The sequence below is a fragment of the Tenrec ecaudatus genome, chromosome 6 (assembly GCF_050624435.1).
Source record: "Tenrec ecaudatus isolate mTenEca1 chromosome 6, mTenEca1.hap1, whole genome shotgun sequence".
In the NCBI taxonomy this organism is placed as follows: domain Eukaryota; kingdom Metazoa; phylum Chordata; class Mammalia; order Afrosoricida; family Tenrecidae; genus Tenrec; species Tenrec ecaudatus.
The window spans coordinates 7,987,656-8,014,673 of NC_134535.1; the positions used below are offsets into that span (position 1 = coordinate 7,987,656).

Sequence of the window (27,018 nt, forward strand, 5' to 3'; positions counted from 1 at the left end):
AGGACAAAAAACGAGGCTGTCTGCCCCGCCCATAGAATTAGGGCCTTGGAAGCTCCAAGCAGCAGACCTGCGCTGCCCCTGGTCAGAATCAGTTCTCAGAGGGACCACAGGGGGCTGGTGGGCTACAAAAGGACCCAGCAGGTGGTGGCTGAGACCGGCTTTTGAGATGTGATGAGCTTCCTGTCTGAGGTCCTGTGGTTACCTGCTATCCTTCAGCCTCCCCCACCCTCCACCCCCCAGTCCCCACTGCTGGGAGCTCCATCTGAGCCCTCCCAGCTACCTTCTCGCCCCTGGGCTCCGTCAGCTGTCATCAGTGCACCCCCCCCCCCTTTTCCTGCTCATTCATTTTATCCTTCCTGCTTCCTAGGGCCTAGAAAACTCCACTGAGGAATGAGCCAATTTCCACATCCTACAGCGGTGCAGTCTGTCATTCCTCTGCCTCCGGGGTGCCAGGGCAGAGGCACATCTGGAGCTGGGCATCAGAGCAGAACACTGGGTGATAGCTGTCGCTCCTCAGCCCCGCAGGGCAGACCTGGGTGCCTAGATGGCACAGGGGCAGCCCATCCCAGGGCCAGTGGGCAGTCTGCATCAACTCCCTGCAGAAAGGCCTCTGTTCAAAGCGGGGTGCAGCTTGAGGCAAGCATTGGGCCCTTGGCGAAGGGCACCAGAGGGCTGGTGATGAGTAGCTGGGGAGGGTCTGAAACAAGGAAGACACCAGCCCCGGAGCGGCAGTGACATCATCTCCTGTCAACTTGCAAAGGGGTGGAGTCTAGCCTGTCAATCAGGTCATAGCCAATCATGCCTTTGGGTGGGCATGGCCTTCTCCTAAGGATTCTGGGAACTCCTGTCTTTCTCCCCAGAGGTGGGACAAACACTCTTTTGCTGCTACACAATCATGTTGACAAGACACATGGAACTACATTGATGGCAGCCAGAGCCCTGGAGCTGAAGAAGCCATGTGGAGACCCATGCCAGCACTGAGATGCCTCCACTGCCACTGGACCCACGACTTTCCACCCTCTGTCCTGTGATCTTCCTGCATTCAATGTCACTGCATGTGCTGCGTGAGTCTGAAGAAGACTTTATAGACTGGTATCAGACATATGGGCTGATATCAGACTTATGGACTTGAGCTGGGTTGGGCTGGGATGTTTTCTTAATATCCAATTGCTCTTGTAGATAAAACTCTTTCATATACACATATCAGTGTCTATGAATTTGTTTCTCTAGTCCACCCGGACTCATACTCCCAGGCAGCCTGGGGACTCCCCTGACCACTGATCAGAGAGACCATCCTATCACCAGAGGCTCTACAGGGCGCTCCCACAAAGATTCACAAGAAGCCGGTGGCCAGCCTCACTGCTGAATACTCAGTGCCATTGCGTCAGTCCCAACCCATTGAGATCCTCCAGGACTTCGCAGAACTGCTCCCAAGGGTTTTCTAGACAGTAAACCCTCTCGGCATCTGTTTCCTGAGGAGCAGTGGGTGGTTTTGAACTGGTGGCATTACGGTGAGCAGCCCAACGTGTTGAAATAAAGAGTCCAAAGGGCCACAGGCTCTGATGTTCTTTATCAACGAAGCAGCATGCTGGGAGGTTTTTATGTTTTTGTACTTTGCTCTACTCCCTGCCACTTCCCTCTCTGCCCAGGACTTTTCTAGATTGTGATCCTGATCAGAGAGGCCGCCCGACAATACACAGGCCTATAAAGTGAGTCCCAATGCAGGGAGGAACATGGGTCTCAGGGCAATCAACCGTAGGGGACCCACAGGGTGGCACAGGTACCCACACACAGCTCTGTGCCTGGAGGGGGCAGGTGAGGAAGGCAGGTGGAGATGGTGGAGAGGAGGTGGAGGACAGCTACATCCAGGGGACTAAAATGACTGCCCCAGAACAAAATGGGTGTGAATTGTGGACACAGCATGTTTGGGGAATTTCTACCCAAACCGCTATCTTGAACAAGAAGGAAGGAAGGAGAGTCCTCTCAGTGGTGGTCTAGAAGTCCTTTTGCCATCTGGAAAGCATCTCCTCTTAGGGGCTGGCCCAGCTCTTCTCTCCTCCTTCCTCTTGAGCCCCTGCAGCCAGGGGTCCCCACACCAAGAAGCATTGGTGGAACTCATGGATGATCTGCGTGTTGCTACATCCCTCACTCTCCCTGCCCTCGAGTGGATTCCCGAGCACAGCAACCCTGGAGAACCAGGGAGAACGGGTTTCCAAAATGATCCATCTTCACAGGCGTAGAATGCCTCATCTTTCTCTGTGGTTCTTGGGTGATCAGCTTGCATTTATGGGCCTGTCAATCAGGTCACAGCCTGAGGATGCCTCTTTGGGGGTGCGGCCTTCTTATAAGGAGCCAGGGGGAATGTCTCTCTCTCTCTCTCTCCTCCTCTTTCTGCCCTTTTGCCTTCTCACTTTCTGGGATTCTGTCTGCCTCCAGGGGTGGCCCCATATGGGTCACCCGACCCTGAAAGCTGTAGGTTCCCTTCCATGCTTCCATCAACCTTGGATCCGCGTGACTGCACTTCCCAGCCACCCCCTGCGTCCCCCTACCCTCTGCACCCCTGCCCTGGCCTGTGATCTTCTTGCTTCACCCTTCTTTGCCATTGGCATGCAGCTACTTGATTCGGAAGAGGGCCTTGTCTAGCATCGGATGGATGCGCAGACTTGGGTTGGACTGGGATGGCTTCTTCTTGATCTCAAGTTCTTTCTTATGCATATGAGGGTCACTGGATTTGTTTCTCTAGACAACCCAACTTAACACCTCCTCCTCTGGAGTGCCTGCTGGGTTTGAACTGCTGACCTTGCAGTTAGTAATGCCCGCCACCACCAAGGCTCCCGGCTACATGCAAACGTTGGATCCTGCCTGAAGACGAAGACCGTATGTGTCACAGACCTAAACGTGAACAGTGAAGCCACAGAGCTCTTGGATGAGGACAGAGGGGCAAGTCTTTATGACCTTGGGTTGCCACTTAGATGTGACCTCAAAAGCATAGTGACAAAAGAGGAAAAAGAGAGCCACTGGAAATCATTATATTGACAAAGGTGTTCCAAAGGACCCCGCCGAGAAGGTGGGAAGGCTGCCTGCAGGACGGGAGGAAACATTTGCAGAGCCCAGGCCTGCCAGGGGCCCGCATCTAAACTATAAAAAGAATTGTAGCACTAATGAATAAGAGGTCAAATAACCCAATTACAAAATGGGACAAAGAATTCAATGAAAAGATCTGAGTATCCAATAGTCGATGAAGGCATTCAAATGACCAATAAGCCCATGAACAGCTGCTCCACGTCCTTACTCACTACATACCCTCAAACTCGCTGCCATCGAGTCGACTCCGACTCACAGCGACCCTGTGGGACGGGGCAGAACTTCCCCTGTGGGTTTCTGAGACGGTCACTCCTTCTGGGAGTAGACAGCCTCAGCTTTCACCCAGGGAGTAGCTGGTAGTTTTGAACTGCTGACTCTGTGGTCAGCAGCCCCACTCGTAACCCAAGAATGCAAATCCAAACCACAACCAGGCGGGTGGCTGGAATGGAAAGTGTGATTCTCAATAGCAAGGGTTGGCGTGGATGGGGAGCAATCAGAACCCTTGTCCACCGCCGCTGCCCATGTCAAATGACGCAACCCCTGGGGAAAACAATTGGCTATTGACCTCATAAGCAACTTGGCCCGTGGCCCCCTCCATCCCCCATCAGTGAAGCGTGCGGCAGTGCACCGAGTCCTTCTCAAGGCATAGGGCGGATTCCTCTTCTGTGGACCTCTTTGGCTTTTCCAGGTCCTGTGATGATGCTGGGTTCACCTGACGAATCCAAACGCCTGTCCCCGTTCCAAGTTCTTAATCGGATCACGTCTGCACAGTCCCTTTGCCACGTAAGGTGACATATGCACAGGTTCTGGGGATTTGGAGGGGCCGTTATTCTGCACAAGGCACACGCACGAACCATCACCAAGTTCACGGAAATGTACATTTTTCCCATCAGAGGTAGGCAATCCCAAGCCCATAGCCATAGCACAGATCACAAAGACACCGGTTTGCATCCTATGTGGGTGTGTAGTGAGTGGCAGACTTCAGAGCTCATGAGCAGGCAGCCCAGGTGCCACCATTGGTCTCTCCCCATCCAGGGGGAAGAAGAGGGACGAAACTCGGAAGACATATGGGAACAATGAGTCCAGCAGGCCAGCGGACCAGGCCCACGGTCAGTCTCCACAACTCTGAGCCCAGAAGAAGAAGAAGATGGTGGCCAGCTCCCACTGCCCATGGCTCTGAGAAGGTCTGGGTAAAATGGGGGCGGAAATGTGGAACCAAATTCAAAATCGTGAAAGAGACCAGGCTTACTGGTCAGCTAGAGATGGCTGGGATCCCCCCAGACCATGGTGATTCTGGTCTGGAACTGGACGCACTCCTGTGGTGTCCTAATCAACCCTTTAGGGTCAAAGGGCACTGACCCATGGGCAAAGTTCAGAGGGGTTGGAAAGCAGGAGGGAGACAGCAAGTGCAGGGAGAAGGTCGGATGAGGGATGGGACATTGACTGAGTTGAAACGAAATGTGTATGAATGGCCGAATGTAAAACTGACCATCTGTTCTGTAAACTGCCCTGCAACTCACACGAGAAAGCTTAAAGAAGGCAACGGGTAGTCAAGCTCCCTCTTGTGTGTGTGTGTGGGGGAATTCACTGTAAGGACTCATTGGCAGGTGATATAAAGAAGTCTCATCGGTGAACAATAAAAAAGATAGCAACCCAGTAAAACAGGGCAAAGATGAAGCAAACACGTAGGAAAGAAGATCTACACATGGCTAATACGCCGTTGCAAAAGCGTTCGTCATCAGGGACATGCAAAGTAAGACCAAGCAGATCTCATCTTTCACCTGCTAGTAGGGCTGCAAACTGCAAGGTTAATGGTTCAAACCCCCCAGTTGTCCCTCAGGAGACAGCGGAGGCTCGCTGCCGCAGTGCAGATTTACAGCCTCAAGAACCCTGAACAGGCTCACCATGAGTCAGAATCATCTCGCTGGGGGTTTCTGGGGGCAGGGGAGGCTAGCAGAGCTCAGAAGGAAGCCGGAGGGTGTGTGTGCGATGTGTTAAGCACGGGGCTGCTAACGGAAAGGTTGGTGGGCTTGAACCCGCCGGTCACCCAAAGTCCAGTGGAATGCCAAAACCAAAACTGACGACCACCAGCAGCTGTTAGTAAGAAGGTGGAGCAAGAGCAACTACATGACTGCGAGGCCGGGCTGGGGTGGGGTGGGGTGGGGGCACAGTGACTCTGGCAGCGCCTGGACAGTTTCTGACGTCCCTAAGCATGCTCCCAAGGGGACCGAAGGCCCTAAGAAGACAGGAACCAGAATGCTCCCAGCAGGGCTAGTCACACGCCCCTAAACTGGAAGCAACCCAAGCAACTATCAGCACGAGGCTGGAGAAGCAAACTGAGGTTCACGCCCACGAGATCACTCTGCAGTGGGGCAGACACGGTTCACGCCACACTCCATCCGCCTCGCAGACGGACCAAGCAAGGTTGGAAACACCCAGTGCCTCCTGGATGGTTATTCCCAGGAAGCTTCAGGACATTAGATGAGGTGCAGTGAACGGAACTTTCCGGATAGGTGAAACTGTCTCTCTTGTTCAGCATAGAATGGGTGGCAGTTACAAGAATCTCCTGTCAACTTGCAAAGGGGTGGAGTCTAGCCTGTCAATCAGGTCGCAGCTTGATGACCTCATTTGGAGCTGCCACAGAGATAAATAGCTCACCGGAGGTCAAATACACACATACTCTCTGCTTCCTCTTTCTGCTGACAAGACACATGGAGCTACGCTAGAGCCCTGGAGCTGGAGGAGCCACGTGGAGACTCCTGCCAGCGCTAAGATGCTTCCACCGCCACTGAATCCACAAGACTTTCCCCCACTTTCCCTGTGATCTTCCTGCATTCAGCGTCATTGAATGTGTTACATGAATCTGAAGAGGAATTTATAGATTGGTTTCGGTCACATGGGCTAATATTGGACTTATGAACTTGATGTGCATAGGGCTGGGATGTTTTCTCAGTATACAATTACTCTTTATATAAAGCTCTTTCTTATACACAGATGAGTGTCTATGAATTTGTTTATCTAGTCCACCCAGACTGACACAAAGGGTCAAACTGCAGCAAACACAACTCCTTAGAACTGGTCATCATATATAAATTTTGTCTCCATAAACACTAAATCAGATGGTGGTGATGACTGTACAACTCTTCTTGGTGCTATTGAATTGTGTAATATGTGAATTACATGCCAACGAAACCAGCTAAAAAAAAGAAATATATCTAGACCACCCAAAAATGACATTCAAGTACCTAACAAACACATGAAAAATGCTCACAATTGCAAGCCATCAGAGAGAGGCAACTTAAAATAATCCTGAGATATAACCCACCCAACACCAACGATGACAGCCCAATTTAAAAAAGAAAAAGAAAAAAAGAAATCAGAAAACATCAACTGCTGGAGAGGGTGTGGAGAGACTGGAACTCTATCCACTGCGCTGGGTGGGCAAACAGGTGCGCCCATTGTGGAAAGCAGGACGGTGCTGTCTTCACCTGTGCATGGACCTCCCATAGGACTCGGAAATAACTCCGCTGGGCATCTACCCCAACGCAGTAAGAGGTACGCTCTCCCGTGTCCACTGCAGCCTAGTTGACAATAGCAAGAAGCCAGGAACAGCGGGCACACCAACAGTGGAAGACCGGATAAAGAAACTCTGGTCCAAAGAAATGGGTAGCGGGGGCACAGGGCACTAACCCACCCAAGGGGAGGGTATTGTTTATATCTCCACAGGGAAAGATGAACCAGACTTCAACCCAGTGCTCCAAGATGTGAATGCAACATGCCGGCATGGAGTAGGGAACCAGTGGAGAGGTCTGAGGGGCGGGCCCCAATCCCAACTTTGAGGACACCTGCCCCTCCCCCCAGAAGAATTTATTTCAAAGGATGGCATTGAATCTGCAGCTCCGGGAGAGGGACATATCTGATTGGAACACACAGGAGCAGATGAAGGGGGAGGAGGAGAGAGTGGAGCATATCCTGGCCCACCAAGCCTTGATGACGATGTTCCCGATTAGAGCAGCCAGTCCACAGAGAGGACCACAGGGCTGGCCCCTCTATGAGACATGATGTCCCTCACTGACCCATAACCCTACAGAGGAACAACACTGGAGACACAGTGTGAGAATTGCGTCCGATCTGATCCTGCCACACTGAGGCAAAACACTAAGGGGTGCAACAGAACAGCAAGGGAACAGAGTAGTGAGGTCCCCAAGGAATGCTGAAGGTGGACTTTGGGGCCAGGGCATGATGCCCCAACAGACTGGACTGGAAAACACTCCTAAAGGCCAACAGGCAATCCTTGAACTAAATACAAGCTTTTCTTTCTTGTGTTTTTGTTGTTGTTGTTGTTCTTCGTCATGGGTATGTTGTTAACAAACCCAGGGACAAGGGAACAAGAAGTGATCCAAATCGGTGGTGAGGTGGGTGTGGGAGGCCTGGTAGGGCATGATCAAGAGTGATGTAACCAAGAGGAATTGCTGAAACTCTGGTGGGGACGGAGCATGATAGTGGGACAGGAGGAAAGTCAAGGGAAATAGAGGAGAGAGCTGGGAGGCAAAGGGCATTTATAGAGGTCTAGATAAAGACATGTACACAAGAAAATAAATTTATATATGAGGATGGGGAAATAGATCTATGTGCATATCTTTATAGGTTTAGTATTAAGGTAGCAGAAAGACGTTCGACTGCCACTCAAGTACTCCCTCAATGCAAGAATACTTTCTTCTATTAAATTGGCATTCTATGATGCTCACCTTCCCAACACAAAAGCTGAAGACAAAGCGGGTGAATAAGCAAATGTGGTGAAGAAAGCTGATGGTGCCTGGCTATCAAAAGATATAGCATCTGGGGTCTTAAAGGCTTGAAGGTAAACAAGCGGCCATCTAACTCAGAAGCAACAAAGCCCACATGGAAGAACACACCAGCCTGTGCAATCACGAGGTGTCGAAGGGATCAGGTATCAGGCATCAGCAAAACAAAAAAATCTTATCATAGTGAATGAGGCGGGGAGTGTGGAGTGGAGACCCAAAGCTCATTTGTAGGCCACTGGACATCCCCTTACAGAACGGTCTCCGGGAGATGAGCCAGTCACAGAGCGATGTAGCAACGATGAAAAATACAACTGTCCTCTAGTTCCTAAATGCTTCCTACCACCCACCACCCACCCCCATCATGATCCCAATTCTACCTTGCAAGCCTGGCTAGACCAGAGGATGTACTGGTACAGATAGAAACTGGAAACACAGGGAATCCAGCCTGGATGATCCCTTTAGGACCAGTGGTGTGAGTGGCGATACTGGGAGGGTAGAGGGAGGGTGGGTTGGAAATGGGGAACTGATTACAAGGATCTACATGTGACCTTCTCCCTGGGGGACGGACAACAGAAAAGTGGGTGAAGGGAGACATTGGACAGGTCAAGATATGACAAAATAATAATTTATAAGTTACCAAGGGTTCATGAGGGAGGGGGGAGGGAGGGGTAAAATGAGGAGCTGATGCCAGGGGCTTAAGTGGAGAGCACATGTTTTGAGAATGATGAGGGCAATGAATGTACAAATGTGCTTTACACAATTGATGTCTGTATGGATTGTGATAAGAGTTGCATGAGCCCCTTACAAAATGATTAACAACAACAACAACAGTTTCTCAGGGTTGTGGCAGGGAAGGTTGAGGGGCGGTGGGGAGCTAATAATAATGAGCACAAGAATGAAGAAAAGATTTTAAAATTGATTGGGTGATGATTGCACGGCTCTTTTAATATGTTTAAACCATTAAAATAGAGGGCATGCAAATGATATGCAAATAAAACTGTGGGGGGAGGGGTAGCCAGAATATAAGGTAAGAGATTTTTTAAATAGGTGAAGCATTTATGAAAACAGAAGGCATTCTTTTTTTAGAGGATAATGATGGTAAATGGCAGCACAGATTCAACCCTCTCATAAAAAAATGTACAGAAACTGTGTCATGTAACCCAAAACTCACAGATCGCATTCATAACAGAACCATGTGATGAGATACTCCCACAAGCCCCTCCAAATAAAGTTGCTAACAGCTACGGGGCCTGCATAAGATCAACGTCTGTGCAGGAGGAAGGAGTGGGAGGTGACTGGGCGTCTGACGGAGCTGACAACAAGAGAACCCCCAAACAGTCCACAAGGAGTCTCTGGAAAGCACATCGGAGAAGAGCAGCTGACACAGAGGACGGGGCTCGTCCAGAGAAAGATTAAAGGGGCCCCTGCAGGAGCCTGAGATGACCGGAGTCATCCAGGGCCTCTGCGCTCTTGAAACTCACCATCCAGGCTCCACTCCGATAGAGGAGAACAAATGTCCCTAAGGGGAGACATTGGGGTGGGATAAACATCGAGGAGAGGGACCAGAGGGGCAGAGGGAAAAGAAGGCCCAACAAACGTAGGGGTGAGGAACCGAGCCAAGAGAGGTCAGAAAGAAGGCTGCCCTGTTTTGGGGAAACGAGACGGAAATAATAGGGTGGGATTCTGTGAAGTTATAAAAGCCATCCTTGCCCGTGAAATTCCCTTCTGAAATGTCTAGAAGGAAAAGCTGATGGCACACAAAAAGGAAAGAGCAAGAAAGAACCGCTGACATGAAATGCAATCGTCATTATGAGATACACTATCACACTGAATCGCATCAGAAAGGCAGGCCCGCACATAGAGCGGAAGTGTCAACTTACTTGAAAGGGGATGAGAAAACTCAGCTCACCCCAACGTTAACAACACGAACCCAGACAGCTAAGACGCAACACACGTCCGAGTGAGAAACACGTAGAAATAAGATGACAGGACTAGGGGAAGAAGGAGAAATTTAGAGAGGCTGATGTCAGTCACGGGGGCTAAGTTACAGGGAGCGAGAGTGACCGAACACGAGCAAGAAACAGAAGGTGTTGGCTTTGCCAGGTTCTTGCACGTGTTAATGTATCTGCGTGTCTATCTAGGGAAGTTAGGCAGGATAAATAATTCGGAGATGAAAAAAACGGGACCAACGGATCCAGGGGAATACGGGAGAAGAGGAGGCGGGAGAAAGCGGGGAGGGGTAACCAACCCAGGGACACGGGAACGAGAAGTGAACTATAATCAATGGAAGGAAGGCCGTAGGATGCCTAGTGGGGCTTAATCAAGGGCAGTGTCGCAGAGAGGAATTATTAAACCTGAAGGAAGGTTGAACATGATGGTGGGACAAGAGGAAAGTAAAAGGAAATTGAGGAAAGAACCATGAGACAAAGGACATTTATAGAGGTCTAAATACAGGCTTCTAATAATCCAGCATTCTGTGATGCTCACCTTCCTGACACGATTGCCGAAGACAAAATGGGTTCATAAGCAAATGTGGTGAAGAAAGCTGATGGTGTCCGGCTATCAAAAGATATAGCGTCTGGGGTCTTAAAGGCTTGAAGATAAACAAGCTGCCATCTAGCTCAGAAGAGCAAAGCCCACATGGAAGAAGCACACCAGCCTGTGTGATCATGAGCTGTCGATGGGATCAGGTATCAGGCATCAAAGACCCAGAACAAAACCATACCTAAGGTGAAGGGGGGTGGCATGGAGTGGAGAGACCCAATGCCCATCTGTAGATAATTGGACATCCCCTAACAGTGGATTCATAGGGAAGAGATGAGCCAGTCAGGGTGCAGTATAGCCCTGATGAAACACAAAACTTTCCTCTAGTTCTTTGGTGCTGCCTTCCCCCCACTATCATGACCTCAATTCTACCTTACAAATTGGATTAGACCAGAGCATGCACACTGCTACAGATAAGAGCCTTCAACACAGGGCCAATAATGAGAGTAGAGATACCAGTAGGCTTAGGGGAGGGTGGGGGGAGAAAGGGGAATCAATCACGAGGATCAATCTAGAACCCCCTCCCTTGGGGATGAATAACAGAAAAGTGGGTGAGGGAGGACAATGTAAGATATGAAAATAATAATCTATAACTTATCAAGGGTTTGTGGGCGGGGGAGGGAGGGGGAAGCAATGAAGAGCTGATATCAGGGGCTCAAGTGGGAAGAGAATGCTTTGAAAATGATGATGGCGTCATATGTGCAAAGGTGCTTGACACACTGGATGAATGTATGGATTGTGATGAGAGATGTAACAGCCCCCCCTAAAAGTATTTTTTTAAAAAAGAAACAGAAGGTGGACCTTCTTCAAATGGAAAGAAACTAAGAACTGATGAGTTATTAATGATGGGTGTGGAGTGTGGGGTTTGGAGGGTGGAGATTGTGATAAAAATATTCTAACATTAGACAGTCGTGATACTTGTGAATTTCTTGACTATATCCCAAACCAGTGGACCAAGCTAATATATTATCTACCTACCTACCTACCTACTCACTCATCTACCCATCCATCCATCCATCCATCCATCATCCATGCATCCATCATCCATCCATCCACCCATCCATCCATCCACTTGTCTACTTATCTACTTATCTATCTACCCACTCATCCATCCATCCATCCATCCATCCATCCATCCATCTATCCATCCATCCATCCATCCATCCATCCACTTGTCTACTTATCTATCTATCTATCTATCTATCTATCTATCTATCTATCTATCTATCTATCTATCTATCTATCCCTTGTTTAGTGCTAGTAATGACAGCTCTGGTTTTCACAGTTTATAACATACTTAAATCACACTATCATGAAAAGAAGCCTTAGTGGTGCGGCTGTTAGCTGTGCTTGACTGCTAGCCAGAAGGTCGGTGGTTTGGATCCACCAGCCTCTCCTTGGCAGAGGGTTGTGGCAGTGTGCTCTGTAAAGACTGCCGTTCTTGCTGCTAGGGTTATTGAGCCACTTCTGACCCATGTCAACCCTATGCACGACAGCACGGAGCACGGCCCGTCCTGGGCCATCCTCACGACGGTCGCTGTGTTGGAGCCCAGGGTTGCGGCCACCGTCAACCTCTTTTCCCTGGCCTTCTACTTTACCAAGTCCGATGTTCGTGCCTGGGCCTGGTCTCTCCCGAGGACATGTCCAAGGGACACGCGTCTTAGGAGCCGTCCTTAGGTAGATCTGTTTGTTCTTCTAGCAGCCCATGGTGTATTCGATACCCAACACCATAATTCAATGCACCGATTCCGATCTGGCTTTCATATGCTTAGGAGGTGAATGAAAATGAAAATAGCATGGCTTGGGTCTGGTGCACCTCAGTTCTCAACGCGGCATCTGTGCTTTTGCACGCTTTAGAAAGGCCGCTTGCATCACATGGACCCACTGCAATCCGCCATTTAATTTCCCGGCCTCTGCGTCCATGATCGTTGAGTCTGGAGCTGTACACATTACAACCTCGGAAACCTGGCACAATCTACTTGGTCCGACAGTGCCACTGTGAGCCAGCATCTATTTAACAGCAACGAGTTAGGCTTATCACGAACGAACCAACCTGAGAAGGAATGCAAATAGAATGCTTCCTAGAAGCAAGGACGGGTAAGCCTTGAGCTCACTCTGGATACATCGTCAGGAAGGATGGAGTGCTAGGACAGGACGTCGTGTTTGGCAAAGTGGAGGGTCGATGAATACAAGGGAGGGAAACCGTCCGCGAGATGGCAGATAGAGGAGTCACAACAATGGGCTCACGTCGACTGCGTCCCGTGATCATGAAGACTGCGCCAGACTGGGCAACGTTTCGTTCTGTGACATATAAACAAGGTCCCCAAGCACCGGAGCCAACACACTGGCAAGTAGCAATGACAAACTGGGAGGTGAAGACGGACAGAAACGAAATGAGGCCCAACTATCTAAGAAGAGAAACCAAAAAATTACAGATAGTTCAGGAAGATCCAACACACAAATAATAGGCGTCCCTGGGAAATGAATCGTGTATAAGGGGAAGTGTCTTTTTGTAGAAGTGTTATAGTTAATAAGTGGTACAGTTACCGTAGTACCACCTTGTAACTTCCAACGCATTCACCGATCCAGCTCCAATGAGAATCCACCCCTGCTGATCTCCCACGACAACAGATGGAATATGCCTCCCACCGGAAGAGTCAGCATGTCCTCCTCTATCTGGCCAAAGGGCTGCGATCTGAGTCTGATCAAACTTCTGGATGCAGAGAAGAGCAAGCTGAATGGTGCCGTGCGGATGAGATCGGAGATACCTGGCCTGTGAGAAACTCCAGACTTTGGGGGACTTCAAAGGACAACATTTAAGGAAAAGAAAGGGCTGGACAGGAAGAACCACTTGATTAAAAGAAAGAGAGAGGAAACCAGATCTATGTATTTCGGGTTTATACGACATCCTATGTATTTCAGAGCAAAGACTGCACTGTTGTGGCTGTGGATGGGAGCACATGACATGACAGAACAAACATGAGGAAACTCAAGGGAGTGTCGGGTCAGGGGTCATTTGGGGAGGAAGGGAAGAGCCATGAGTCTGATAGGCGCATGGCTGGAATTCGGCGGAGGCGGACTGACCCTGAGCCAGACCCTGTCATTTGTGCATGCAAAGCCCTCTAGGTTGCCCCTTCCATGCGGAGGAGAAAGTAGACTCCCAACAAGACCCTTGCTGCCTGCTGGTTTCATCACCAGCCACACAGGCCTCCTCACTTTGCTCTGAATATGAATCTGTTCCCTCTGCCCAGTCACCCTTCCCCCAGCTCTCTCTCTCAGTGGCTCACTGCCTGGTCTCCTTTAAGTCTTTTCTCCATGTCAGCTTCCCAGTAAGGTTTTCTTGGGCCTTCTCAGGGAAACCGCCTTCTCCAGTGCTTCTTAGTCTCCGTCCCTGCTTTCCACTTCTCCACAGCACCAAGTGCATCCTACGCTGCCTATTGATCTTGGCGGCCACCTGGACCCCGTGACCATAGAAGGCCGCTGGAGGATTGGACCCAGGATGGAGGCAAGCTCTGGAACGGTTCTCCTTGCTGGCTGGGGGCCCTGCCTGTTGGTCACAGCCAAGACTGGGCCCCAAGAGGACAGCTCTCCTGACAGTGCCGGTCTGGGTGAGACTCATCCCTGCCCAGCCCAGGAATACCACAAGGGACACAGTGGGCTGTCTGTGCTGGATGTTGGGGACAGGGCCAGTGTTCCAGCAAAGAGAAGTTTGGCAGTGGCCCCGTGTGTGGGGACACCAGGCTGGACTGGAGGAGCTGGAGGGGGTACCGGACCATCAGGACTCAGTACCCTGCATGGGCAGGCCTATGTTCGGTGGTCGGCAGCAGGGACGTGGAAGAGTTTTCACACCTAAGAGCGACTAGCTCACTTATATGGACTCCTGGGGACAGGGGAGCAGGCAGGAACTTGGGCAAAGTTTCCATGTCATTGCAGCCCCTCCCTGACTCTGGGATCTAGGCCAGTCATGCAATCTCAGAGACTCTGTAAAATGGGGACAGACATGGCACCTGGGGAGGATGGATGTGAATACACAGGGCATCATGTCCCCCCGAGACTGGCCCCAAAGGCGCTGGGTTCACTGGGGGCCAGGAAGTCATCCCTGGAAAGCATCTCTGGGAGATGGGGCCCAGGCTACTGGAGGCTGTGGGGTCCACTACTCACCACTACTTCCAGGTCAGAGTTCAGGTGCCGCTGGATGTCGGACATCTGCACCAGGACCTCCCCTGGGACGGAAGGGGAGGTTTCAGGGTGGGGAGTCTGCTCTGCCCACCTGCTTCCCACCAGGAGCTGCCTGGGGCTGGTTTCGGGACTGGGATCTCCCCCAGGGGTGCAGGGAGTGGGGAGGGGCTCGGATTCTAGGAATGAGCCTGAGCTGGGGTGCGGTGGGGAGGCCTGGGTACGGGGCTGTGTCTGGGGAACTTTCCAGAAGGGCACATCTGGGAAAGGAGCCCTAGGGCGGTGGACAAAGGCAGTTGCAGGCCCTGGGATGGGGGAGGGACCCTGCTCAGGGACGGCAGGAAGAGGAACTGGGCGGAGGACCCCATCCTCTGGAGGCTGGTAGTGTATGGGCATTCGCTTACCCAGGATCTGTGAGGTGGTGCTCTGTAGGGCCTGCTCCCCGATCTTCTGGATGGCATTGAAGTACACCTCAGCTGCCTTGGACAGAGCTGGGGGAGAAAGGGGGGTCCAGTCGGCGCCCCTCCTCTATGCCACCCCGCCCCTTGTCAGGAGAGGGCATGGAGGGGTGCGTTTGTGAGGATGTGGCACTGGGCTGGGTGGGCAGCGGGGGTGGGGCTCCTGGTGGAGCAGCTGCCCGGGAATGACGTAGACACAGGTTTTCAGCCTGGTGTACACCTGTCAGCAGGTGGGGACGAGCTACTGGCGTCTGGGTTCAGGGGGCCCAGATGGGATCGGGCTGGCAGTGGGAAGCATGAGACAGCACCCCTGGACCTCCCCTCCCACTGAGTCCTATAAAGCAGGAGGGACAGGGTGACCTTCAGCTCTGGGGGACTGGCCCTCCACAGTGCCATCGTCCTTAGAGGGCCTTGACTCTTGATTCTCGTGGTGGAGGGGCAGTGGCTGGAGCTACGGAGGCCGCATAGGGGTGGATGAGTGCTCGGGAGGCTGGCTTTGCCCACAAACAGTTGGGCGCGTCAGGCTGGGGCTCAGAGGTGGGACTGGGGATGGCGGTGGGGGCATGGCGGGGCCAGGGTCTGCTAGTGGGAAATGGATAGCTGTGTGGCTGGATGATGCAGGACTTCACCTGCCTGCTGCTCTTTCTGGGAGAATTTGGGGACACCTGCTCCAGTGTAGGTAAGGGGTGTGGGAGTGGGGGTTAGATGCGTGGGCACTGGAAGGAGAGGGTGTCCCGTGGGCTAGGGGCGTGGCTGGGTTAGGGGAGCTTTGGTGGAGGGGGCACTCACCGTGGAAGGCCCGCAGGTAGTTATTCCCCAGGTACACCAGGTTCTCCAGGGCGGGGTTGAACTGCTCCATTATGCTCTGTGCCAGGAGGGCAAAGGTGAGAGGGTGCAGTTAGGGTGAAAGATGGCACACTGAGGGCACTTGGGGCCCCAGCGAGAAGCCTACAGACTCTAGGCCACCCCCCCCCCGAAGCCTGGGATCACCCAGAACCCCTGCTTTCTGTCAGCAGGCTCCTAGAAGCCCTCTTCTGGGGTCCTCCATTACAGTTACCTTTGACATCAGCTCCTGCTCACCCACTTGCCCTGGCAGACCTCAATCCTGGGCACAGCAGCACCCTTTAGAGGGACCCGCTGCCCACACTGGCTGAACCTGTTGGGCTGCCCTGGTCCTGAGTCCGGACCTCCCTGGCCCGGACAAGGTCAGGGTTCAGGGCCAAGGGCATAAGTCATTCCCTTCAACACAACCCCCTGGGAGGGCCATGCTGCCTGGATACAGTGGGCGGCTGGAGAGCAGCTGGGTGGTGGGACGGGCCTGACCATGCCCCGAGACTCGGTTGTGGTTCAAATCCCAGCAATTCCTCTTCTTCTCCCTGTGACCTTAAACCAGCTGCTTAACCTCGCAGGGTTTATCAAACCGCATCTCTCCCTCCTCATCTTCCAAATGGGGCGATTACTCCCCCAGGGCCAGTGCTGTGAGGCCCACAGGGGAGGGGCCTGTGGACAGTAGGTGCTTAATAAATGCCCAACGGGTCGCGTGCCTCAGAGGGGCTCGGACACGAGACAGACATCCCCACCTCCACTCCCACCCCCGCTGGCTGTGTGCCAGTCCCTTTCTCTCCGGTTCTGGCTCCCACCCTTAGGCTCAGATGTGAGGGCCCCTGCTCCCAGCTCCAGCCATCCCCCAGCCCAGCCGGGCCTTTTCTGTGTGTGGGGGGGGGGGAGGCAGAGGGGGGAATGTCTCCCTTGGCCGGCCCCTGTCCTGCGGGGCTGTCACAACCCTGCCACAACCCTGGAGCCCCAGTTTGCCGCTGGCCCAGCTGCTCGCTCTTCAGGTGCCCACCCCCAGGTCCCCAATGTGGGGCAGCCTGGCGCCAGGGGGCCCTTCCTAAGCACGGGGGGCGGGGGGGGCTGCGCTCCAGTGCTGGGGCTGCCCAGCGCTCACCTGGTAAATGGCAATGGTGGACCTGTAGAGAGGGTCCATCTCGGGGGCCATGGAGGGGGTGCACGGTGCGGACAGGCTGGAGAACGGGTGCCCACAGCTCGCCAGGCAGCACGGGAGGCTGCGGATCGGATCGGGCCTTGGGGCAGTAGGGATGGAGGTGGTGTCTGGCAGCTTAATTATTCACCAGCCGGGGATGTCAGAATCTGATCTGGGGCGTAACCAGACCCACCAGGGATGGCGTCCTGTGACGCGGGACGGCTTCGCGTGACCTGCCCCTTCAATTATTTACCCACAGCCCCAGCCCGGCGTGGGGGAGGGGCAAAACGTGGGAGCCAGTCTCCTGACTCCTCCTCCAGGGTGAGGTAGCGCAGGAGGTGGGAGACCCATCTACCTGCCTCCCAAGAGAAGGGTCTCTCTGAGTCCCCCTGACTAGACCCCCCCTCCCCCAACAGACCCGCTAGTGGGCCCTGCTCTTGTTGGTCCCCAAGGGGCCTGGACTCTGGGCCAGTATCGCCCCCTGTGGCTCCCCCAGTGTAGCCTGCAGGGAGGCGGTAGCTGAACCCTCTGGGGTGGTCCCACACCTGCGGAGCCCGTGCCCTCTCTGGGCCTCAATTCCCCCTATTCCCCACCCCCAGGGGCCTGCCCTGGGGCCCTGGTCCTGCACCTCAAAGGCCCATCCTGGAGAAGGGTGTCCAGTGCTAGTCCCCCAAGTCCTGCTCTGCGGACGACAGGGGAAGTGCCCCCACCCAGGAGCCCATCGGAAGACAAGAGGTCAAGGCTAAAGGTGGCCACAGTGGGGCTGTGCTCCCACCACAGTGAACACAACACAGCCCACGAAGTTCACCAGGTTTATTTCACGTCTGGGGTGGCCCTGGGCACACTCAGCCACTTACTTCCTTGTTCGGAAGTACTGGCTCCCAGGGGTGACCTTTGGGAGCGGGGTGAGTGTGAGGCGGGCAGCGCTGAGAGGCGTGGGGGGCAAAGTCAAACAGGCATCCAGTGCCCGCGCCCTTTTCCCTGCCCTCAGCCCCAAGGAGAAGGGGGTCGGTGGAAGGGGATGCTGGGTGGTCTCCGTGGCTCTGCGAGGGGCCGGGTGGGGCGTGTGGACACCCTTAGTGTTGCAACTGACAGGGCGGGCGAGGGCTCCAGCTGCCCGCCGTGGTGGCAGCAGAGGAGGGCGGGCCCCAGGCAGGCTAGTGGCCTCAGGGCTGGAGCAGCAGCTGGATGAGCCTCTGGAACTCCTCCCGGTGCTCATAGATGTAGACCTCGGTCTCCCACAGGGCGTTGACCAGCACCGCGTCGCTGACCTCATCCAGCATGATGTCCGCCCCGAGCTGGGGGTTCAACCTGTTGGCGCCGGGGAGGAGGGTCACCCGGGGGACAAGGGCTGGGCAGGGGGTGAGCATGGAGCCGCCCCCAGGGAGCTGGGCCCAGCGAGCCTCACCTGAAGTACTGGATGCCAACCATCTCGCACCAGGCCCGGGCCCGGTCCACTGCCCGGCCGTCAGGGTCTGTGCACTAGGGGGTGACAGGGTGGGGGACAGTGAGTGCCCTGTCCTGCCCTGAAATCTCCATGATGTTTTGGTTGTGGCCTAGTCAGGACTGGCCTGGCTTCAGCCCAGGATCAGTGAAGGTGGGAGCGGTGGCTGAGCAACTGAGCTTCCTGGCCCCGGGGCCTCACGGCTGCCACCCACCTTGGCTCCAGGGGCCCTGCTGGCTGGGGCGGCCCTCCCACAGCTGGCTCCCCAGGACCACCGCCTCCCCATTTCCTGCCTCACCCATGAAGGGACCCCTACTCACACAGTCCACCACCATCTTGCCAAGTTCCTTGGCCCCAAACACGGTCTTGGCCAGTTCCCAGGGGTTGCTGGGACGGAAGACATCCACACAGGTGACGGGCACCTGCGGGGACCTCCCTGTGCCCAGGGACACGACGATGGAGAGTTTCTTCACCTTGTTGCCCTGACCCTGTGGCCAACAGGAGGGGGTGGTCAGGGCGGGGTCAGAGCAGGCTGTGTGGGTGGAGCAGGGCCTGGGCATACATCTGATGGACCCGAGTGGTCTGCCCTTCCCACACACGGGCTGCTGTGGCCACCTGGGCGGCCATGCCCAGGGACACGCTCTGCAGCCCAGCGAGGGGGTCCATGCACGAATTGGGGTGGGGGGCTCTGGTGGGTCAAACGTCTACTTGCTGAGCTGTTTACCCCAAGGCCTGGGGCTCACAGGCTACCCAGAGGTATGCTGCATAAAGGTCTGGCTACCCACTTCCAGAAACCCAGCCTCTGAAAACCCTTGGGAGCAGTGGAAGGGAGTGGCTGTCCCTCAGGGCCTGGGACTTGCTAGGCATGGTCACCAGCCTCTCCCTCAACCCCGCAGTCTGTGGGGGACGCTGATGGCATGGCGCCACCTCACCACTGAGGCCTCAATGAGCCAGAGTTGAGGAGCTTGGCCTCCAGTGCTGGGACACCTTGGCAGGTGGCACCCATCTGGCTTTGGGGCTCCTCATCCCCAAAGGGAGGTCCGGGACTGGGTGGCCCCTTCCTGCCCTGAGTTTCCATCTGGAGGCCGACCCTGCCCTGTCTGCCCCCTTGAGGATGCTCCCAGTGCCCAGCACCCAGAAGCGTAGCTTCACTCACAGGAGCTGCCTCCAGCAGGGTGGCTGTGCATGGGCACTGCAGGGGTGCCGTTTCGCCCACTGGCATTCAGCTCCAGGTGAGCCCACATGGTACAGCATGGACCAGCCCCCGAGGGTTATCTAGGTGGGGATCTTTCTTTAAGGGAACTGACTGGGGGGGGTTTCTCCCGGGGGGGTCGCTTGGGGGGAGTCAAAGCACCCACCTTTTGACTAGCAACCGAGTGCTTAACCGCTGTGCCACTAGGGCTTCTGGTTAAAAGACCTCACTCACTGCCATCGAGTCGATGCCGGCTCACAGGGACCCACAGGACAGGGACAGTGTCCAAGACTGACACTCTTCATGGGGTAGAAAGACAGCCCTGTCCGTCTCCAACTGCAGACCCAGCGGACCGGAGCCCGACCCTAATTGGTAGCACAGTAAAGCCTGAGGAAGCCAGGCCTGTGTAGGGAGCAGCCCACCGGAGGGGAGGAACGCTCAGATAGGACCCACTGATGGACAGTGACCGACACGTGGGGAGCCTGCACCCTGTCTGGGTGGACAGCTCAGGGGGCCTGTCTGGCGAGACTGCCCCGCTGCGTACAGAAAAGTGAGGTGTGGGGAGAGGCAGGCCCAAGTTCAGAGGCATCTCTGCCAAGACTGCTGCACTCTGCTCCTGGACGTTGGGCCTCTTCCTATTGACCGGAGGCTCTGCACTGCCTGTCTCCAATGGCCTCAGGTGCTGTCCCCTCTTTCAGATCCCCCTTGTCCCTGAGACCCTGGAAGGGTCAGGTCCTGGTCCACAGAGGATCTGCCAGTAGATGTGAGCACATTAGGGGTGCATGCGTCCCAGGCTGAGCCTTTGCCTCAGCAGGAGATAACCCTCTGCCAGTCAGCACGATCGATGCTCCGGACCACAGTCCATGTGACCACCCGATCGGTCCACGCAGGTGCGAAAGCCACAGGGTAGCGGAGACAGTTTTGAGCCGGTCCTTGAGGGGCCCCTTGGCCTGCGGGGCATGGCACTCACCTTGCGGGCCAAGTCCTGGTTGTACTCATGGATCTCAGTCATGGCGTCCAGCGTGGGATTGTTGGCCAGCAGCCCACCATCCAGGAAGCGCCCATTGGGCCGGAAGTAGGTGGGGGCTGCCCCACTGCTGCGCGCTGCCCTCCACACGAGCTGTTCTGTGGGCAGGAGGCAGGAGGCAGGAGAGGGTGGCCCAGTGGCACACAGGTGTGCCTTCCCCCCTCAGCTGTGTGTGCATGTCTGTGTGTGTGCACCCATGACACATGCGAAGCTGAACGGAGGTGAGGGCCCTGTGGTTCAGTCCAGCGTGCTGGCAGAAATTGGGATGCAGCTCTAGGCCTTCCCCCACCCCCGCTAGCCTGCCTGAGGCCTGGTGTCCCCACAGCTCTGCCAGAATGGGCTGGGAGAGAGACCGGACACAGTGCATGGAAGGTGGGGGGACGAGGGTGCCTGCCCCCCACAGCCTGCCCCTCAGGCTCCCGGGGCCATCTGTCTGCTCAGGGAAGCGGCACAATCCACTGACCTGCAGGCTGGGTGGGGGGCTTCAGGTTAGTGTTCTGGCTGAAGCGAGGCTCCCGCACGGTCTCAGGAGCGTCGTAATTCCGGAAGAGGTGGAGCTCCGCCGGCTGCCGGTCAGACAGGGTCCCTGTCAACATCACCCTGGGCAGGAACCAGGGAGGATCTGGTCACTGGACCTCCGCCGGACCTCTCCCCTTGGCCAGCATTCACCCTGGGCTCTAGGGCTCCTGCTCCTTTGGATGGGTGGGTTTCTGCCTCGCAACATCCCACCCACCCTTTTCCCAGAGAGGTTCTTCCCCATGATGCCGGGGGTGGGTTTCAGGGGTACAACCTCGGGGGTTGCCCCTCCCAGGGATTCATCCTGCCTTGGGGGGGGTGAGGGGCAGAGGGACTGCTTGCACAAGGCCAACGAAAGCCGTGTGCACATGCAAGTGAGAGAGGCCCTGGAAAGGCCCTCCAGAGGCGGGGCCACACTGAAGTCCCCTGCCTCGCCATAGAAGGGCTGGGGAAAAGGCACGCTCAGGCCAGGCCCGTTGGCCATCTGCCATAAAACAAACACACTGTCCTGGAGTGTGCTGTATCTGGCCTGCGGCACGGGGCAGCCCTGTGCAGGGCACGCATGCTCATCACAGGGATCCACAGCCAGAGCCTGGGCAGTGGCAGTGAGACTTGCCACTAGGGCCCTGTGGTCCCTTCCCAACATCTGACCACGGAGTCTCTGATCTCTGGACAGCGACTCCTGCTCACCTTGAGAGAGACCAGGCCAAGCCAGACGTACTGCCAAGTAGTCGCTTTTGACTCAGTGACCCCGCCTAGGGTCTCCAAGACTGTACCTTTTAACACAAGCAGGCAGCCTCCTCTTTCTGCCACACAGTGGTTGGTAGGCGTGAACTGCTGACCTTGTAGTTAGCAGCCCAGTGCCTAAACCCCCAACGGCACCAAGACTCCTTACAGAGAAACTGGCACTCTTACTGCTGGGGGTGGAAATGGCACAGCCTCCCCTGGAGACGGACATGCCCAAAGCCCTTTCAATCCAGGAATTCCATCTGGAGGGAGAGAGGTCCTAAAGGAGTGGCCCTAACTACGACTCACAGGACAAGGTAGTTCTGCCCCTGAGGGTTTCCTAGAGACTGTAACTCTTTACAGGAGCAGACAGCCTCGTCTTTCTCCCACTGAGTGGCTGGTGGTTTCGAACTGCTGACCTTTCGGTTAGCAGTCCAATTCATAACCACTCTGCCACCAGGGCTCCCCAAAACTCAATGCATGAAGTCCATTCATAAACCTTCGGCATAGGGCTCCCCAGCAGGGTGCAATGCATTCCAGGGACCCATGGAGACAAGCAGCACAGGAGTGGAAGAACACGAAGCCAGACAGTCAGTGTGTGCTAGGGTTGCATCTTCTAAACACCTTCACTCAACCTGTATGCTGAGCAAACGACCAGAGAAGCGGGACTCCATGAAGCAGCAGCAGCAGCACCCGGATGGGAGAAGGCTCCTGAACAACGGGCACGAGGCGTTGCTTGCTTGCAGAAAGCGAGGACTTGAAGGCCTTGCTGATAGAGCGCAAGGACAGCAGGTGGTCGTCAGCATGGCCCGCAGCTCGGTGCAGTGAAAGCAAACATCTTCACAGCCGGACCCACCGATGATGGCACAGGGACGTTCTCAATGGAGAAAAGAAGAGAGGTTGGGTCCACAGCCAGCACTCATGGAAGCAAGAGGCGAGACGCCAAGTGACACACCGCACTGGGCAAATGGGCCGCGCGAGACCGCTTACAGTGCTTTCAGAGCAGGGCCGAGCCGTGGTCTTGGCAGTTGCCTACCGTGCATGCGAAGGTTGGGCACGGAATGAGGACGCCGAGGAAGAATCGATGCCTCTGAGTCGTGCTGGTGACGAATATTCAAAGTACCACGGACTGCCAAAGGAACAGGCCAACCCGTCTCCGGAGCGGGGGGTGGGGGTGGGGGCGCCGCCAGAGTGTGCCCTAGAAGCGAGGACAGGAGTCTCCGGACGTTTTCTCAGGAGGGAGCGGGCCTGGGAAAAGGACTGTGTGCTTGGTGAAGGAGGAAGAGGGGGCCCTGGGACCGGTGGAGTGACACAGTAGCTACAGAAATGTCCTCCAGCACAAGGGCTGTGAGGCCCCGGTGGCAGCGTGGGTGAGCCCTGTGAGGTGAGGAGCGCAGGCGAACTGCTTATGTCCTGCTCCGTCACATAGGTCTCTGGAAGCCAGGAATCTGCTGGCCGGCCAGGTGTTGCTGTTGCTCCTAATCCTACATAGCACGCCCTCTGGCCACGAGGCCCTTCCTCACGGAAAACCCACTGTGCAAAGCTCCTCGCATTCCAGAGGCTGAGAAGTGTAACTTACGGCAAGACCTGACCATGTAAATGAGGCAGTCTTTGCAGCGGACTGACGTGGAGAAGGCCGATGGAGTAGAACTGAGGCAGGGTACCTAGCGGCTTTCGAACAGAAGCAAGGCCAAATAGGAAGGAGCAAGCTAGTTATTTCAAGATGTGGAAAACAAACAAAACCAAAATATCAAATAAGCCCAAAGCAAGGATACAAAGGAATAAACAGAAGGACAGAAGTTACTGAGACAGAAAACAGATATGGGATCAAATAGCCACCTGTAGGACAGGGTAGCACAGGCCCTGTGCACAGGGGTGGAGAGCCCCGTCTTTCTCGGGCGGAGCTGCGGGGGGTTGAGGATGGCTGGCTTTGCGGTTGGCAGCCCATGCTTAACACCAGGGGCTCGTAGAGCCCAATGGGGGTTTTGGATCAAAAGGACCAAACCAGATGCTGGGGAGGCAATTCCAACCTAGGGCTTACTACCATCAAAACCCCTGTGAGCAGACAGATAAAGAGGAGGGGGAGGGGATCGAAGCACACCGCATGGACTATGGGCATTTGAAAGATAACAAGGACGATTCTGAACAACCGTATCAGCTGGAAGATTTAGAGGAAATGGAACCATCCCTAGAAAAAATATCACCCAAACCAAACTAAAAACAAACAAACAAAACATTTAGAAAACCCATTCCCATCATTGAAAATCTTCCCACAGAGCTAACTGCCTGCCGGCCCGGATGACTCCACTGACAAGTTCTCTGGCAGACAGCTGAGGAAGAGAGAAAGCCACCGTTGTACCAACTCCCCCGAAGCACAAACAGGGCGGGCCCTTGGGAAGGTTCAAAACCCAACCAAGAGCAGCCAGCACTTGTGTAACTCTTACTCCGCACGCTCTCCGTGGCTCACCCCAAGGTCAGCAGTTCTAAGCCTCCCGTCACTCCTCGGGAGAAAGATGCAGCTCTCTGCTCCTGTGAAGAGTGACAGGCTCGGGGAGCCACAGGTGCAGGTCTACTCTGTCCTACAGGGTCACTGTGGGCCAGAAATGAGCGATCACGACGGCAGTGAGGTGTTTTTTTTTTAGTGCGTCATAGGCAGTAATTCATCCAAGCCACAGAAAAACCCACGAAATCAGCCAGGATGCTACTGGTGCCATTGGGTCAGTTCCAGTTCAGAGGACCCTAAGGGAACAGAATATCACCCAGTCCTGCACCATCCTCACAATCGTTCTCACGCCTCCGTCCATCGCTGCCGCCTCTGTGTCTGCCCCGCTCCTCCAAGGCCTTCCTCTCTGTTGCTGGCCTACTCTTTCTCCAAGCATGAGGTCCTGCTCCAGGGACTGGTCTCTCCTGACCACGTGGCCACAGTATCCAGAAAAGGATGCTTTGGAGCCCAGGTCCTGAACCATTTCTCCACACCTCCTTGAAGAATAGGCAGGCTTTTGAAGAACAAGGGTGAGGGGCAGTGGCCCCTCGATACCAAGGCTTGCTCTAAAGATCTAGCATTGACCGTGACTGGTGTCCTGGTCCGGGAGGTATCAATCCAAGAGGCAAAACCAAGCACGTTCCATTTTTTCAAGAAACTAATGTGAGCGTGGTGTGTGATTGTTCTGTGGCTGTGCCGCCCGCCAGCGCGCCCCCCCCCTCCTGTGCGTGTTGCGATGCTGAAGCACAGTAAGACTCTTGGCCCCGGCTTGAAAGGAAGCTGGCAGACATGGAGGAGAGTGAGACTTCTTCGTCAGTGCCGGTGGGAAAGCTGGTGATTCGTGTGGCCAAAATAAGCCTGTTGCCGGAAGGTGGATGGTTCAACGCCACTGGCCGCTCTGCGGGCGACAGCTGAGGCGGTCGGTCGGCTTCTGCAAAGATGACCGCCTTGGGGCTGTCGCTGTGAGTTGCACCCACGGGGGGCTGCGGGATTGGTTCTGTTTGCTTAGGGTGATGGTGGTTGGCTGGGTGTTTTCTTCATAATTAGCCATTAAACTATTTTAAGCATTTTTGTAGGGATTAGGCAAAATAGGTCCTATTTGCCACATGGGTGGGGGAGGGGGAGTCTAGAATAAAATATTCACAAGTGCTTTTAAACATCGTCTCGGGTGAGTAAGTTGCGGGTGAGATCTTCTTTTCATTGTGTGTCTTTCCCGCATTTTCTTATGAGCCTGTGTGTGGTCCTTACAGCCCTCAGCATTCGCTGTGTTAAGGAAAGGAGGCCTCTGGGCCTCCAGCGGGAGGAAGACAGGGCTTTCTACTCCAGTAAACAGCTCCAGCCTCGGAAACCCAAGGAGGGGGGGCGGTCCCCGGGGTCAGTGTGGACTCCAGGGCAGTGGGGTTTAGCCCTCGAGGCCCAACTCACACTCCACTTCCTCCAGGATGCCCTCCCTGACCGCTTGGTCCTAAGCCTGCCCTGAGAATGCCTCCTTACTGCCTGCCCCCGGGCGGCCGGGGATGCATGCTGGGGCGATAGAAAGGAGCCTGGTGGCCGCAGTGACAAGCTCAGAAGGCTGGGACGACCCTGCGGCACACATGCGGCAGACGACCTCTTCCCCGGGGGGGAGCAGAGGCATCGAGAACCAGGCGGGGAGCCAGGCTGACTGGGGGCCAGCCCCCTGCCTGCTCCCCTCCCGCCGGGTCTCCATCAGGCCACGAGGATGGCTTACTTGGGCTTCTTGATGTCCGTCATCTTGGTGTGTTCCCCAAACTCCCGCTTGAGAAACTCCTCCAGGGGCCCCGACTCGTAGGGCCGCGAGCCCCGGAACACCTCGTCCTTCATGCGGAAGTACACGCCGCGCATGTAGGCCATGGACTTGCCTAGGACATGGGGTCGGGGTGGGAGCAGCGCTCGTCAGCAGCCTCGTCTTTGAGGCCTCCCAGACCTCAGGGACGACCCCCCATACCCACCCACGCCCGAAACCTCCAGTCTGGGGCTGCGCCAGACACCATCAAACAGTGCAGCCAGCAGCCTCTCTAAAACGGCCAATCGGGGTCCACTGGGCAGGGCCCTTTGTTTCCTGGGCCTTGGAGAAGGGCCCCTGGACAGACGGCTAGACAAACCCCAGGTGAGTGAGAGCTGGAGAGGAAGGGCCTGTCCTGTTCCCTGGGAGCACAGACAGGTGGCGCCAGGAGGGGCAGATGCCCTTGCAGGGAGGAGAGGTTCCTGAGGCCACTGGCAGAGCTGGATCCCCAGAGGGCCGGAAAGGGGTCCGTCTTCGAGAGAGGTCAGCCTCCCAGGGTCTGAAGATAACTCCAGACTGGGGAGGATTGTCCCCAGGAAGGAGGTGGACCTCTGGCTGGGTCCCCCTATTAATCCGGCCTCCTCGGGCCCCTCCTGGCTGGTCCTCCTCCCGGAAGGAAGGAACACAGAGGTTAACTCGTGGCCAGGTGGGCAGGAAGCAAGTACCACAAGGAGAATACTGAGAGTACAGAGGGAGACCCGGCCTCAGTCCTCGCTCTGCCTGGCCCACTGGGTGACTTCTCTGGCCCTCGGTGTCCCCACCTGTCAGGGCCACGT

At 55.2% G+C, this 27,018-nt stretch overlaps 2 protein-coding genes across 3 annotated transcripts in view; both read right to left on the reverse strand.

Annotated features, from left to right (window-relative positions):
- BAIAP2L2 (BAR/IMD domain containing adaptor protein 2 like 2) overlaps positions 1-17,066 on the reverse strand; it is a 32,507-nt gene extending 15,441 nt beyond the window's left edge. The window contains exons 1-4 of the mRNA XM_075552665.1: positions 17,016-17,066; positions 15,857-15,932; positions 15,014-15,100; positions 14,595-14,656 (exon numbers count right to left, since the gene is read on the reverse strand). Coding sequence (XP_075408780.1) covers positions 14,595-14,656; positions 15,014-15,100; positions 15,857-15,932; positions 17,016-17,066 — 276 coding nt within the window. The remainder of the gene's footprint in view (positions 1-14,594; positions 14,657-15,013; positions 15,101-15,856; positions 15,933-17,015) is intronic.
- A 793-nt stretch (positions 17,067-17,859) lies between these two features.
- Positions 17,860-27,018, reverse strand: part of PLA2G6 (phospholipase A2 group VI) — a 54,321-nt gene continuing 45,162 nt past the window's right edge. For both annotated transcript variants that reach the window (XM_075553555.1, XM_075553556.1), the window contains exons 11-16: positions 26,168-26,318; positions 21,178-21,314; positions 20,658-20,812; positions 18,816-18,983; positions 18,460-18,533; positions 17,860-18,362 (exon numbers count right to left, since the gene is read on the reverse strand). In XM_075553555.1, coding sequence (XP_075409670.1) covers positions 18,218-18,362; positions 18,460-18,533; positions 18,816-18,983; positions 20,658-20,812; positions 21,178-21,314; positions 26,168-26,318 — 830 coding nt within the window. In that variant the 3' untranslated portion in view covers positions 17,860-18,217. The remainder of the gene's footprint in view (positions 18,363-18,459; positions 18,534-18,815; positions 18,984-20,657; positions 20,813-21,177; positions 21,315-26,167; positions 26,319-27,018) is intronic.